This window comes from Crotalus tigris, unplaced genomic scaffold, assembly GCF_016545835.1.
Source record: "Crotalus tigris isolate CLP2741 ecotype Arizona unplaced genomic scaffold, ASM1654583v1 scf7180000024116.2146003, whole genome shotgun sequence".
In the NCBI taxonomy this organism is placed as follows: Eukaryota; Metazoa; Chordata; class Lepidosauria; order Squamata; family Viperidae; genus Crotalus; species Crotalus tigris.
In genome coordinates this window covers 1,795,076-1,810,916 of record NW_024100393.1, presented here as the reverse complement: position 1 = coordinate 1,810,916, position 15,841 = coordinate 1,795,076, and the positions used below count along the sequence as shown (strand labels likewise).

Sequence of the window (15,841 nt, the reverse complement as noted above, 5' to 3'; positions counted from 1 at the left end):
CCAGAGTGCTCTGCCGGTGTCCCGATTGACTTTCCTTGTGGGAAGCCAGTAGGAAAAGTTGCCAATGGTGATCATGTGACCGCAGGGCCCTTGGACTCCCGTTAAGTGCACGCCAGTTGCCAAGCACCTGGATCGCGATCACGTGACCACAAGGATGCTGCAGCAGCCAGAATTCAAGGAGTGGTTGCAAGTACCTCTCGTTCAGTGTTGCAACAGTTACTGAACGCGTGGTCATTTACAGAGGACTACTTGTACAGGTAGTCCTCGGCTTACAACGGACCATTCAAATGTTACGATGGCACTGAAAAAAGGGACTTGTGAACATTTTTTCACGCTGACAACCTTTGCAGCGTTCCCCAAGATCACGTGATCCAAAGTCAGACAGTTGGCAACGGACTCGCATTTATGACGGTCGCAGTGTCCCCGGGCTCACGGAATCCCCTTTTGCGACCTTCTGACACGCAAAGTCAACGGGGGAACTCGGGTTCACTTAACCCGTGTTCCTAACTTAACAACTGCAGTGATTCGCTTAACGACCATGACAAGAAACATGGGAGGGGGAAATTGCTTGACAACTGTCTCACTTAACAACAGAAATTTTGGGCTCAGTTGTGGTCGTACGTCGAGGACTACCTGTACTTGGAAGTTGAAGGGGAAAAAGTGGGAAAATAAGGAAAGAAGGACATTTCAACCTTGTCCCTTAAATGAGGCTCAGTCCTAGATTGAAGCAATCTGAGGGAAAGACGTTCAGGCAATTTACGGAGACCCTTCCTTAACGTGCTCACTAATAAACTAAGCCTAGTGTTGTTTTTGTACTTCGTTTTCAAGTAAAACTGCCATTTAACCTTTTTTGCTGGCAGTAACCATGATTAATGAGACTCTGTGTGAATCCTCCTCCTTGGGTTGTTGGCTGCTGTGAGGGGCGGGACTCCTTACTCAGACAATTTGTTCATTGTGAACAATTATACATTTATTGGAAAACAACAAGGCAGTTTTTGTTTAGAGGGACTTCCAGGAAGCTGTGATTAATTACCGAATAAATGTTTATTTTGTCGTAAGAACCTCTGGTGTCTCTCTTTTTTTTTTTTTACTCTGTCACAGAGTCAAATAATACCCCCCCCCAACTACAGCATCCAAAATATGGTCACATGACCCTGGATGGGTGGGAGTCAAAACCAGGTCATAAATAGCTTTTTCAGAATCCGTCGTAACTTTGAACAGTCTTTAAGCAACCAGTCTTAAAGTGGAGGACTACCTGTAATTCACCAGGGTGGCCAAAGGAATTATTTATTTATTTATCATCCCACCTTCGTTATTTTTACAAAGAACTCCAAGTGGCAAACATATCTAATACACTTTCCTCCTCCTACCATACTATTCCCCTCAACAAAAACAACCTGTGAGATGAATTGGGCTGAGGGAGAGTGACCGGCCCAAAATCACCCAGTTGATTTTCATGACTAAAGTGGAAGTAGAATTCCCAGCCTCTTAATGATTGGCCCGAAGTCACCAAGCCGGCTTGCATGCCTAAAGCAGGACTAGAACTCAAGTCTTCTGGTTTCTAGCCTGGGGCCCGAACCACTAGACCTGGGGTAGCCAAACGTGGCTCTTTTATGACTAGTGGACTTCAACTCCCAGAATTCCTGAGCCAGCCATGCTGAGGGGAAAGGGAGAGGTTTCCAAACTGAGCCATGTTGGCTCAGGAATTCTGGGAGTTGAAGTCCACGGGTCATAAAAGAGCCAAAGTTGCCTACCTCTGGCCTAGGCCTAGGCTGCTTCATGACTCGTGGACTTCAACTCCCAGAATTCCTGAGCCAGCATGGCTCAGCTTAGAAACCTCTCCCTTTCCCCTCAGCATGGCTGGCTCAGGAATTCTGGGAGTTGAAGTCCACCAGTCATAAAAGAGCCAAGGTTGCCTACCCCTGCACTAGACCAAACTGGCTCTCCTTATTCAATATTGACATTCATTCAACGTTCGAACACAGCGGGCGCTGATAGAAAAGATATCCCTCGTGCACATGTCAGCTAAATTCACTACCACACCTATGAGATGCACCCCGTTATGTCTGAATTGCACAAAATGCCCTTGTAAGGAAACATTCACAGCCAGCTGAAGTGACCTTGAGTGGTGACAGGGGTAGGAATCAAACAGGACCCTGTGGCCCAATAATCCCAATTGTTCCTATTTGCTGACTATATCTCAGATTTAATATAGCTGTCATGCTGACCTAGTAAGGAGGGATAAATAATAATAAGGTCACCGCATCAACGACATTCTATGTCATGCTGTATTTTACACTGTGTCTGCCTTCTTTGTTTTGCCTTCGCAAATATTGGGCCAAGGGTATATAAGGTCTGGTTCTGCCTTTGCTCAGGGCTGCCCAACATACTGCCAATCCTCACTAGGAGCCCAGCATTTTGCATCTTAAAAAAATTTATGTTGTATCTTCAAAATGATTTAGCAAATTAAGGAGATATTTCCTGATAGTCAGAACAATTCATCAGTGGAACGACCTGCCTCCAGAAGCTGTGAATGCTCCAACACTGGAAGTTTTTAAGAAGAGACTAGACAGCCACTTGTCTGAAATGATATAGGGTTTCCTGCCTGAGCAGAGGGTAGGACTAGATGACCTCCAAGGTCCCTTCCAACTCTGTTGTTCTGTTATTCTGATTTATTTGTTTTAGGTGAACCAGATTTGGACCACAAGACACTGATTCTTGTTATTTCTACTAGGTAGTCCTTGACTTAGTGACTGTTCATTTAGTGACCATTCAAAGTTACAACAGCACTGAAAAAAGTGACTTATGAGTGTTTTTCACAACCATTCTCTCCCCTTCCCGCAGTCTTCAGGTGGAGATTCAGCAGAGCTGCACGACACTTTGCCTGGGTCCTGCAGAGAGCCCAGGATCGGCGCGCATAGCTCCAGCTGGTTGGGGGTGGCAGGCGGCCTCACCCAGTATTCAGGCAGAGATTCAGCTGGAGCTGCACGAGGCATTGCCTCCTTGGGTCCTGCGGAGAACCCAGGATCAGTGCGTGCGGCTCCAGTTCATTGGGGATGACAGGCAGCCTTGTGCAGTCTTCAGACAGAGATTCAACTGGAGCTGCATGAGGCATTGCCTTGGTCCTACTGAAGGGGAGAGAAGAGATGATATAAAAGGGAGTGGGGGAAGATATTGAAGGGGGTGGGGGAAGAGGTGATATTAAAGGGGGTGGGGGGATATTAAAGGAGGTGGGGGAAGATGATATTAAAGGGGGTGGGAGATGATATTAAAGGGAGTGGGGAAGAGTGCTATTAAAGGGGGTGGGGGAAGATATTAAAGTGGTTGGGGGAAGAGGTGATATTAAAGGGGTGGGGGAAGAGGTGATATTAAAGGGAGTGGGGGAAGATGATATTAAAGGGGGTGGGAAAAGAGATGATATTAAAGGGGGTGGGGGAAGAGGTGATATTAAAGGGGGTGGGAGATGAGATTATATTAAAGGGGGTGGGGGAAGAGGTGATATTAAAGGGGGTGGGGGAAGATATTAAAGTGGGTGGGGGAAGAGGTGATATTAAAGGGGGTGGGGGAAGATGATATTAAAGGGGGTGGGAGAAGAGATGATATTAAAGGGGGTGGGGGAAGACATGATATTAAAGGGGATGGGGAAAGATAATATTAAAGGGAGTAGGAGAAGAGATATTAAAGGGGGTTGGGGGAGAGGTGATATTAAAGGGGGTGAGAGAGGACTACCTGTACTTTATCACTTTTTTCAGGGGGTTTTTTGGTCATCAAGTTTTTGACACCTTGTAGGCGACTGGTGGTATTTGAATATTGCCATATTCTAAAAGTGGTACAATCGGCGAAAAGGTTGAAAAGCCCTGGTCTAGATGACCTATGTTTCACATCCCATCCACACGTAGCTCCATGTTGCCTTTGCTTGCTACCCAGAGGAATATGCGCGCTCTTTAATTCCAAAATTCCATAATTCCAAGTATTTTAGGACAAATTGGGCCCTAGTCCTGCTTATCCAAAAGAAAAGTCACTGGAGCAGAACAAGCCTCTGAGAACATGGCCTACAATAGCAGGCTCAGAGTGAGTGTTCAGGTATGACGGGCACCAGGGATCTGTTCCATTGAGTTATGGTCACTGTCAAAGCTAACAAAATGAAATTCAATGGTGAAAAAAGGAAAGTTCTACATTTAGGCAAGAAAAACCAAATGCGCAGGTATAGTATAGGGGGTACCTTGCTCAATAGTAGTAACTGTGAGAGGGATCTTTAAGTCCTAGTGGACAATCACTTAAATATGAGCCAGCAGTGTGCTGCAGCTGCCAAAAAAGCCAACACAGTGCTAGGCTGCATTAACAGAGGGATAGAATCAAGATCACGTGAAATACTAATACCACTTTACAAAGCCTTGGTGAGGCCACACTTGGAATACTGCATCTAGTTTTGGTCACCATGATGCAAAAAAGATGTTGAGATTCTAAAAAGAAAAGAGCAACAAAGATGATCAGGGGACTGGAGGCTAAAACATATAAGGAACGGTTGCTGGAATTGGGTATGTCTAGTTTAATGAAGGGAAGGACAAGGGGGGACATGATAGCAATGTTCCAATATCTCAGGGGCTGCCACAAAGAAGAGGTAGTCAAGCTATTCCCCAAAGCCCCTGAAGGCAGGACAAGAAGCAACGGGTGGAAACTAATCAAGGAGAGAAGTAACCTAGAACTAAGGAGAAACTTTCTGACAGTGAGAACAATTAATCAGTGGAACAACCTGCCTCCAGAAGCGGTGAATGCTCCAACACTGGAAGTTTTTAAGAAGAGACTAGACAGCCCTTTGTCTGAAATGGTGTAGGGTTTCCTGCCTGAGCAGGGGGTTGGACTAGATACCCTCCAAGGTCCCTTCCAACTTTACTACTACTACTACTACTACTACTACTACTACTACTACTATTATTATTATTATATGGTATAGGGTTTCCTGCCTGAGCAGGGGGTTGGACTAGATACCCTCCAAGGTCCCTTCCAACTTTACTACTACTACTACTACTACTACTACTACTACTACTACTATTATTATTATTATTATATGGTATAGGGTTTCCTGCCTGAGCAGGGAGTTAGATTAGATGACCTCCAAGGTCCCTTCCAACTTTATTACTATATTATTATTATTATTGCTGATACCAGCCAGAGCAAAGAACCACTCAAAGTAGTAGTGAAAGATCGGAAAATGTGGAGAGACCTTGCCCATAATATTGCCAAGAGTCGGGCATGACTGAATGGATGCCCCATCACACACGAAGGCAATATTGCAGGATCCAGGATAATATTGCAAGATCCAGTCTGGGTCAGTCACTGGGACCAGAGGTTTAGTCTTCTGAGCTTTTGGACTCGTGCTGGAGCCCATCCTCAGGGAACTTCTCTCTACTGGAATGAGTGCTTTGGGCTATTCTGTGCATCCTATTTATGTGGTGCCTTCTATTGGCTGATTGGTGTGTTAATGGCGGGCAATTGGCTCCTGAGTACCTGATAAGCTGGTGGTAAATCCACACTCCCGTTGACTGACAAGGGGCCATTTCCCAGGCTTCAATCATTTATTTCCCTGACTGTTATTGTGCCTGCTCGGCCAACAATCTGAGTAGGAGCAAAATTGAATGTATGTCTTTGTTCACTGCAATGTGAGACTACCAATGAGTTTCAGTGGCTTCCTCTGACCACTCGCTTGGTTAGATGGTGGATAACATCATCCTCATCATCCATGGTGCTACCTCTGGTCTTTAGTCCTGGCTAAAGGGTTAACAGGAAGGCACCAGGTTTAAGACTCTGGTCCGGAAAATGGGCACAGAAAGTAGGGAGAGCAAAAACATCCCGATGTGCTTACCTGTGCAAATCCTAAAAAGAAGAGCTGGTGACTCGTAAGGCCCACGGAGGGGAGGTGTTTCTCCTCCCCGTTCTTCTTCAGCCAAGATTTGTAAGCCTGTAAAACCAACAACAGGGACATCTGTACTCTGAGGTTCGGGAAGTGTGCGAATCCTTCCCCTTCCCTCCAGGAATTGGGACCTCAGTTGAAGACATTTTGAGGTTCACCTGATTGCTCCCCGTGCTGCACTATGTGTTCTGGTGGGGTGGACCATTTTTCCCCAGGGCTTACTCACGTTGTAAGCGGCTTTCAGACCCCCGTTGTCAGCAATGTTCTCCCCCAACGTCTGTTTGCCGTTGACATGCTCTCCGTTGACGAGGTATTTGCTATATTGTTCCTCCATGCATTCCGTCCGGTTCTTGAAGGCTTCAAGGGATGAATTTTGCCACCAAGGACGCAGGTTACCTTCTTTGTCATACTCTCGGCCTGGAAGGAGTAAAATTGTTTTGTTGGACCAGAGTATCCATCTAGTACAGGTAGTTCTCGACTTATGACCACAACTGAGCCCGCAGTTTCTGATGCTAAGCGAGACAGTTGTTAAGTGGGCCTTGCTCCATTTTACAAACTTTTTTGTTGCCCCAGTTCTTAAGTGAATCACTACAGATGCTAAATGAGTAACACCGTTGTTAAGTGAAAATGGCTTCCTCACACTGGCTTACTTGTCAGAAGTGATCACATGAACTCAGGACACTGCAACCATCACAAATATGATCCAGTTGCTAAGCGTCTGAATTTTGATCAGGTGACCATAGAGACAGTGCAATGGTCCTAAGTGTGAAAACTGGTCATAGGTCACCATTTTCAGTGTCATTGTAACATTGAACGGTCATTACATGAATGGTTATAAGACTACCTGTATAGCATATAGTTTTAATAACAGCAAAGTGGATGTTCTTCCTCCTGTGATAACTTCAGAAGTTTTGGAGGAAGAGACATGTTCACTAGTTCTAAATACAGGTAGGCCTTGACTTCCAACAATTCATATAATAATAATAACAACAACAACAACAACAACAATAATAATAATAATAATTAGTATATCAGGAAGGCTTACTAACTACTGGAGAGACCAAACTGGCCTACAAGAAAGACCAAATGAAGAACAGAATAGAGGCATGGGAAGACAAAGCACTACATGGCCAATACATGGAAAAAATAGCTGGGAAAGCAGATAATAATAAAACCTGGCAATGGCTAAGAGCAGGAAAATTGAAGAAAGAGACCGGGGGACTAATTCTGGCTGCACAAGACCAAGCCTTAAGGACAAATGCATACAAAGTCAAAATTGAGAAGACAGCAACAGACAGTAAGTGCCGCATATGCAAAGAAGCTGAAGAAACAGTGGACCACTTGGTAAGCTGTTGCAAGAAGATTGCACAGACTGATTACAAGCAGCGGCATGACAAAGTAGCAACAATGGTGCATTGGAAGATCTGCAAAAAATATCATTTGCCTGTAAGCAAAACTGGTGGGATCATAAAATAGAGAAAGTCATAGAAAATGATCAAATTAAACTGCTCTGGGACTTCAGAATTCAAACAGACAAACACCTGCAACATAACACCCCAGACTTAACAATTGTCGATAAGAAAGACAAAAAAGTCTGGATAGTGGACGTGGCAGTGCCTGGAGATAGCAGAATAGAAGAGAAAGAACTGGAGAAGATAACAAAATACAAAGACCTACAAATAGAAATAGAAAGACTGTGGCAAAAGCAAGCAAGGGTGGTACCAATAGTAATAGGCTCCTTGGGTGCAATCCCAAAACAACTGGAGCACCACTTGAACACCATTGGCATTGACAAATTCGCTATTAGTCAATTGCAAAAGGCAGCCTTATTAGGAACTGCTTCCATCCTGCGACGATATCTGTAATACCATCAAACATCCACATCTGCCTATCCAGGTCCTGGGTAAGGACTCGATAGGTAGACAAAATGCCAAATCCAGTCTGAACATCTGGCTGACTGTGCGATGATCGATAATAATAATAAAGTTGGAAGGGACTTTGGAGGTCATCAAGTTCAACCCGCTGCTCAGGCAGGAAACCCTTCACCATTTTGGACAAATGGCTGTCCATTCTCTTCGTAAAAACTTCCAGTGTTGGAGCACTCACTGCTTCTGGAGGCAGGTTGTTCCATTGGTTAATTGTTCTAACTATCAGGAAATTTCTCCTTAGTTCTAGGCTGCTTCTCTCCTTGCTTAGTTTCCATCTGTTGCTTCTTGTCCTTCCTTCAGGCGCCTTGGAGAATAGCTTAACTCCCTCTTCTTTGGGGCAGCCCCTGAGATACTGGAAGACTGCTATCGTGTCCCCCCTCGTCCTTCTCTTCATTAAACTAGACATACCCAACTCCAGCAGCAGTTCCTTATATGCCTCCAGTCCCCTAATCATCTTTGTTTATTTATTTATTTATTTATTTAATTTATTTATATGCCGCCCAATCCCAAAGGACTTGCTCTTCTCTGTACTCTTTAGTGATCATTCAAAGTTACAATGGCGCTGCAAAAAATGACTTACAGCCAGTCCTCACACTTATGACCAACACAACATCCCTACAGTCATATGATCGAAATTGAGGCACTTAGCAACAGTGTAAATTCACAACGGTTGCAATGTCCCAGGTTCACACGATCGCCATCTGCGACCTGCCCAGTAGGCTTCCGGCCAGCAAAGTCAATGGAAGGAATCCAGATTCGCTTAACGACCACACGATTCACTGAACAGCAGTGATTTGCTTAACAACCCATGGTAAGGAAGGCCATAAAATCAGGCACAATTCCTTTAATAACCGCCTTGCTTAGCGATGGAAATTTTTGGTCCCAATTTTGCTTGCAATTCGAAGGCTGCCTAAGCCGCTGTTTTCCAGGATTCACTAAATGAATTGTTCTAAGTCAGTGGTGGCGAACCTAGGGCACGCGTGCCATAGGCGGCACTCAGAGCCCTCTCTGTGGGCACGCGCGCCATGCCCCAGAGATGGCAACCATCCCTCTTCAACTCGCCGAGGTCCCACGTGGCCGGATGCGCTTGCTGGCCTCTGTTTGCAGGGGCCGATGGTGTCAGGCAACAGCTGCCCCGGCCCCTGCCTCACCTTGCCCTGTGATTGTGGCACCCCCGCCTTGCCTCACCTCACCTCTCCCCACAGGACGAGCCTTCTTCCCACCGCCCCACCTGCCAGAGACCCCCTGGATCCCCCCCAACCCTGCCCCGCTCCCATAGGCGCCCTCCCCACGAGTAACATTGAGGTGATCACGCCCACCTTGGCCACATCCACCCAATATGCTATGACCACCACAGCCACGCCCACCCAGTGGGCCACGCCCACCTGGCACCCGGCGATAAATAAGTGGGTTTTGGGTTGCAGTTTGGGCACTCGGTCTCTAAAAGGTTCGCCATCACTGTTCTAAGTCAAGGACTGCCTGTATAGGGATCCTGTGCCATTGCAGAAGACGGTGTTTTGATGAGTAGGGGTGTGTAGAAGCTCTTTGATTAGGCGAAAAAATGTGCAAGGTAATGGGGATGAAATGCCACTGGAAAAAGTGACTTATGACCATTTTCCACATGTATGACCATTGCAGCATCACGTGATCAAAATTCAGATGCTTGGCAACGGACTCCTATTTATGATAGCTGCAGTGTCTCGGCGTCGTGGGATCCCCTTTTGCGACCTTCTGACAAACAGTCAACAGGGGAAGCCAGATTCCCTTAACCGCGACGTTACTAACTTAACAAGGGCAGCGATTCACTTAACAACCGTGGCAAGAGAGGTCGCAAAATGGGGCAAGACTCCCTGAGCCACTGTCTCGCTTATCAATTGAAATTTGAGGCTCAGTTGTGGTCGTACGTTGAGGACCACCCATAAGGCGTTTTGAAGTGTTACAGAACGGGGAGAACATCAGAAGAAGAAGAAAAAGAAGAAGCTTCAAATCCACAAGATCAACAGAGGTGCTTGTTAGCTTCTCATGGTCTGTTGATGGACCTAAAGGCCACAAAATCATGGCATCCAGTCCTCTCAATTCCTGGCAAATAGATGGGGAAGAAATGGAGGTAGTGACAGATTTTATCTTCCTGGGCTCCAAGATCACCGCAGATGGGGACTGCAGCCAAGAAATTAAAAGACGCTTGCTCCTGGGGAGGGAAGCTATGGCAAATCTAGACAGCATTCTGAAAAGCAGAGACATCACCCTGCCAACAAAAGTGCGTATAGTCCAGGCCATGGTTTTCCCAGTTGCAATGGATGGCTGTGAAAGTTGGACCATAAGAAAGGCTGAGCGCCAAAGAATGGAGGCCTTTGAACTATGGTGCTAGAGAAGACTCCTGTGAGTCCCTTGGACTGCAAGGTGATCAAACCGCTCAGTCCTAGAGGAGATCAACCCCAACTGCTCTTTAGAAGGCCAGATCCTGAAGTTGAAACTCAAGTACTTTGGCCACCTAATAAGAAGGAAGGACTCACTAGAGAAGGGCCTAGTGCTGGGAAAGATGGAGGGCAAGAGAAGAAGGGGACGACAGAGAATGAGGCAGCTGGATGGAGTCCCTGAAGCAGTAGGCGTGAGCTTAAATGGACTCCAGAAGATGGTAGAGGACAGGAAGGCCTGGAGGAACGTCGTCCATGGGGTCGCGATGGGTCGGACACGACTTCGCAACTAACAACAACAACATTTAGAGAAGGTAAAGGCGAAGGTGAGCTGCAAGCATCCAAGCCCCAGGTGGAATAACTGGCTGTTACCTTGATCATCGAAAGCGTGGGTGAGCTCATGCCCCATCACAACGCCGATGCCTCCAAAGTTGAGGGCCCTCAAGAGAGAAAAGGAAACAAAACATGTAAAGCAATAGGTCAGGCGTTGACTATCAAAGACAGCTGAAAAGGGCAAAGCTTTTAAATAAGGCACGTTAAGACCCAGAACCCCAAACATATTGCAACAAACGTTTGGCTCAAGGTCACTCGTGCCTTGGTCACTTCCTATCTGGATTACTACAATGCGCTCTGCCTGGTGCGGCCCTTGGAGACAACTTGGAAGCTACAACTTGGTCCAAAATGCAAAGCACGCACGGGGACAATTGATTTATCTATTACATAAATTGCACCAATTCCTAGATTCTCCATAAAAAAAATCCACTGTATAAAACAGTGGTTCTCAACCTTTTTAATGCCGTGACCCCCCCAACCGGTCATAAATCGAGGACTACTCAACCGGTCGTAAGTCGAGGACTACTCAACTGGTGCAGCACCGTTTGCAGAATGGGACTTTTGGCGGGATCAGCAGGGCAGAGACAGCCTGGACAATTCCTATTGGCCTTTGAAAGCCAATAGAATTAGACTCTATTCAAGAGAGTCTATTCTATTGGCTTTCAAAAGCCAATAGAATAAAAGGGAGTAACACAGCTAAGGAAAAGGGGAAAAAAATGGCAGACTGCGTTGTTTGGCGACCCCCGTGAAATGGTCGTTCGACCCCAAATGGGGTCCCGACCCACAGGTTGAGAACCACTGGTATAAAAGATGATGATTTTAGATCTTAGAAAAAAAAATCTTACTCTAATCTGGACATTCTATAACAGGGAAGGAAGACCTGCACATTACCTTCATATCAGACTCATATTAACGTTTTGAACCCACCTTCCTGTGCACGTACCATGTTGCTTCTCTGCAACCTGAGCATTTAATCAGAAGGATCGAACTGAGCCTGCCTGTACACTACTGTGCCCCAAGTCTCTTCTTCCCACCCATCACCAGCGCACCCAGACGCACTTGGGATGGTTGTGAGCATAGAACGGAGCCTGGAGGATGCCCGCAGGAAAGACGATGCCATTCTTGGTAGGCAAATAGTAAGCATTGACGGTCTGGGGGGTCATGCTCCACCTGGAAAAGCACCACAAAACACCATCAGCAATTGAGGCAGCCGGCCCTGTTTAGGCAGACCTACGCTTAGCAAAACTGTGAAGTGTCTCTGGAGGACATCTTAATGCCGGTTCTTCTTTAAAAGCCTGGCCTTATTCTTGGGTAGAGGGGACACACCAAACTCCTTCATCATTTGCATCTTAAAAAGGGGTTAGACCAGTGGTTCTCAACCTTTTTAATGCCGCGACCCAACCGGTCGTAAGTCGAGGACTACTCAACCGGTCGTAAGTCGAGGACTACTCAACTGGTGCAGCACCGTTTGCAGAATGAGACTTTTGGCAGGCTCAGCAGGGCAGAGACAGCCTGGACAATTCCTATTGGCTTTTGAAAGCCAATAGAGTTAGACTCTATTCAAGAGAGTCTATTCTATTGGCTTTCAAAAGCCAATAGAATAAAAGGGAGTAGCACAGCTAAGGAAAAGGGGGGAAAAATGGTGGACTGCATTGTTTGGCGACCCGCGTGAAATGGTCGTTCAATCCCAAATGGGGTCCTGACCCACAAGTTGAGAACCACTGGGTTAGACTTAAAGTCCCGACGGAATCTGCTAACTGTCTACATGTATTATTTTTATTTGTTTATTAGATTTCTATCCCACCTTTATTACTGGATAAATAGCTTAAGGCGGAGAACATACCTAATACTCCTTCCTCCTCTCCCCATAAACAACGACCCTGTTGGGTGGGATGGGCTCAAAGAGAGGGACTGGCCCAAACTCCTCCAGCCGGCTTTCGTGCCTAAGGTGGGACTAGAACTCACGGCCTCCTGGTGATTGGCCTAAACTCATCCAGACAGCTTTGAAGCCTAAGGTAGGATTAGAATTCATAATCTCCTGGTGACTGGCCCAAAGTCACCCAGCGAGCTTCCGTGCCTAAGGTGGGACTAGAATTCATAATCTCCTGGTGATTGGCCCCAAATCATCCAGCTGGCTTTCATGGAGACTTCTGGAGTAAAAGCCTCTGTCCAGGAGTCATGGGTGCTGAAATAAAATCAGTGTCGCTTTTCTCTACGTCAGTGGTTCTCAACCTTTTTAATGCCGCGACCCGCAACCGGTCGTAAGTCGAGGACTACTCAACTGGTCGTAAGTCGAGGACTACTTAACTGGTGCAGCACCGTTTGCAGAATGGGACTTTTGGGGGCTCAGCAGGGCAGAGACAGCCTGGACAATTCCTGTTGGCTTTTGAAAGCCAATAGAATTAGACTCTATTCAAGAGAGTCTATTCTATTGGCTTTCGAAAGCCAATAGAATAAAAGGGAGTAGCACAGCTAAGGAAAAGGGGGAAAAAATGGCGGACTGCATTGTTTGGCGACCCACGTGAAATGGTCGTTCGACCCCAAATGGGGTCCCGACCCACAGGTTGAGAACCACTGCTCTACGTCATGAATGCAACCCTAGTTGGGACTAACCTAGTAGTCTGGATAATGATATGGACACCGGAAGGAAGGAAGGAAGGAAGGAAGGAAGGAAGGAAGGAAGGAAGGAAGGAAGGAAGGAAGGAAGGAAGGAAGGAAGGAAGGAAGGAAGGATCTCACTAACTTAGTAATCTGGATAGTGAGAAGGACAGCATATTGATAGATTGATAGACTTTGATTGATTGAATGAATGAACGAACAAACAAACAAATGAACGAACGAACAAACAAACAAACAAACAAACAAATGAATGAACAAACGAACTAACTCATTCACTTCTGCCAGGACTTTATTCAAGCTTGAGTGTCTAGTTCTCTGAATCTTAATACAGATCCTGGAACTTTTTCTTGAATCCTGGTCTTACTATTGACTTCTGTGTTGGATTTTGACCTAGGGGTCGTCTACCTCTTCCTCTTGCATTTTTGTGTCAAAGTGAGGGCATTCATCCCCACTTCCTAACTCTATCTTATGCCTTGATTGGGGGAAAGGGAATCCTTACTGGTCTCGGTTGGGAGGCTTCCTCAGTTGGTCTGCCATAAACCTGGCAGAGAAGTTGTAGAAATTCAACATGTTCTGAAAGAAAGAGTCTTCCGAGACCTCATACTGGAAAGAAGAAGACGAAAGAAACACATTTCAGCCTTGCAGTGGGGATAATAACGTACCTTTCATGCAGAAAATCTAGCGTTTCCAGTTAATACAATCTGAAGAAAAAAGCACAAATTATTCACACGTCATCTTGGCCTTAAGAAATGGGTCAGAAGATGGCTTGGTCCGTGCAGCTTGCTAAAACAATAGCTCAGGGGTCTCCAACCTTGGTCACTTTAAGACGTGTGGACTTCAACTCCCAGAATTCCACAGCCAATATTGCTGGCTGAGGAATTCTGGGAGTTGAAGTCCACACGTCTTAAAGTGGCTGAGATTGGACATCCCTGCAGTTAGCTGTTTTCTTACAACACGCTGATCTACAAACTAACCCCAAACCATTTTAGAGTTTAGTCTTCTGCATGGTGCAAAATCACCCTTAAGGCATGCAACGGTGAACAAGCTACAAAGCCTGGCTTCACACACAGTATACGAAGCAACAAGCTGAATCAACCACATTTGACCCAATGTTTGAACCCGCGGTATCACGCCAAGGAAAACTGGATCAGCTTCCCTTGTTTCTCTGAGCCAACCAGGCCCTGAACAATTTCCATGCCTTTCGAGCTGCTGTCTTAGGTTCTCACCCCATCATAGACATCATCCAACTCCTTGTTGTCGAGGATGAACTCAGGGAAGCCAATCATGTCATAGATGGCATCAGCCTATATAGAAAAGAAAAGCACATAACAACAACAACAATAATAATAATAACAAAGTTGGAAGGGACCTTGGAGGTCATCTAGTCCAACCCCCTGTTCAGGCAGGAAACCTATACCATTTCGGACAAATGGCTGGCCAGTCTCTTCTTAAAAACTTGCAGTGTTGGAGCATTCACCGCTTCTGGAGGCAGGTTGTTCCACTGGTTAATTGTTCTCACTGTCAGGAAGTTTCTCCTTAGTTCTAGGTTGCTTCTCTCCTTGGTTAGTTTCCATCCGTTGCTTCTTGTCCTGCCTTCAGGCGCTTTGGAGAGTAGCTTGACTCCCTCTTCTTTGGGGCAGCCCCTGAGATATTGGAACTCTGCTATCTGGTCAGCCCTTGTCCTTTTCTTCATTAGACTAGGTTCTCTTGCTCGAGCAGGGAGTTGGACTAGATGACCTCCAAGGTCCCCCTTGCTTTTCTCCTTGATTAGTTTCCATCTGTTGCTTCTTGTCCTGCCTTCAGGTGCTTTGGAGAATAGCTTGACTCCCTCTTCTCTGGGGCAACCCCTGAGATATTGGAACATTGATACCATGTCTCCCCCCCCCTCGTCCTTCTCTTCATTAAACTAGACATACCAATTCCAGCAGCCTTTCCTTATATGCTTTAGCCTCCAGTCCCCTAATCATCTTTGTTGCTCTTCTCTGCACTCTTTCTAGAGTCTCAACATCTTGTTTACATTGTGGTGATCAAAACTGGATGCAGTATTCCAAGTGTGGCCTTACCAAGGCATTGTAAAGTGGTATTAACACTTCACGTCATCTTGATTCTATCCCTCTGTTAATGCAGCCTAGCTGTGTTGGCCTTTTTGGCAGCTGCATCACACGGCTGGCTTTCTGAGACTCTCCGTTTGCAAGAATGCAAGGAACCCCAATGAAGAGGAATTTCAGAATAACAAGAGTTGGAAGGTTCCTTGGAGGTCTTCTAGTCCAACACCCTGCTCAGGCAAATGGCCAAATGGCCACCCAGTCTCTTAAAAACCTCCAGTGTTGGAGCACCCACAACTTCTGGAGGCAAGTTGCTCCGCTGATTAATTGTTCCAAGCGTTAGGAAATGTCACTTATTTTCTAGATGGATTCTCTCCTTGATTAGCTTCCATCCATTGCTTCTTGTTCTGCCTTCTGTTGCTTTGGAGAAGAGCTTGACTCCTCCCCCTTTTTGTGGCAGCCTCTCACATATTGTAAGACCGCTACCATGTCACCCCTCGTCCTTCTCTTCATCAGATTAGACAAGCCCTATTCCTACAACTGTTCTTTATATGTTTTAGCCTTCAGTCCCTTAATCATCTTTGTTGCTCT

At 46.1% G+C, this 15,841-nt stretch overlaps 1 protein-coding gene across 2 annotated transcripts in view; it reads right to left on the bottom strand.

Annotated features, from left to right (window-relative positions):
- ECE2 (endothelin converting enzyme 2) overlaps window positions 1-15,841 on the bottom strand; it is a 78,191-nt gene that overhangs the window by 2,429 nt on the left and 59,921 nt on the right. For both annotated transcript variants that reach the window (XM_039322532.1, XM_039322531.1), the window contains exons 13-18: window positions 14,432-14,509; window positions 13,705-13,808; window positions 11,646-11,756; window positions 10,626-10,693; window positions 6,138-6,328; window positions 5,864-5,959 (exon numbers count right to left, since the gene is read on the bottom strand). In XM_039322532.1, the coding sequence (XP_039178466.1) occupies window positions 5,864-5,959; window positions 6,138-6,328; window positions 10,626-10,693; window positions 11,646-11,756; window positions 13,705-13,808; window positions 14,432-14,509 (648 nt within the window). The remainder of the gene's footprint in view (window positions 1-5,863; window positions 5,960-6,137; window positions 6,329-10,625; window positions 10,694-11,645; window positions 11,757-13,704; window positions 13,809-14,431; window positions 14,510-15,841) is intronic.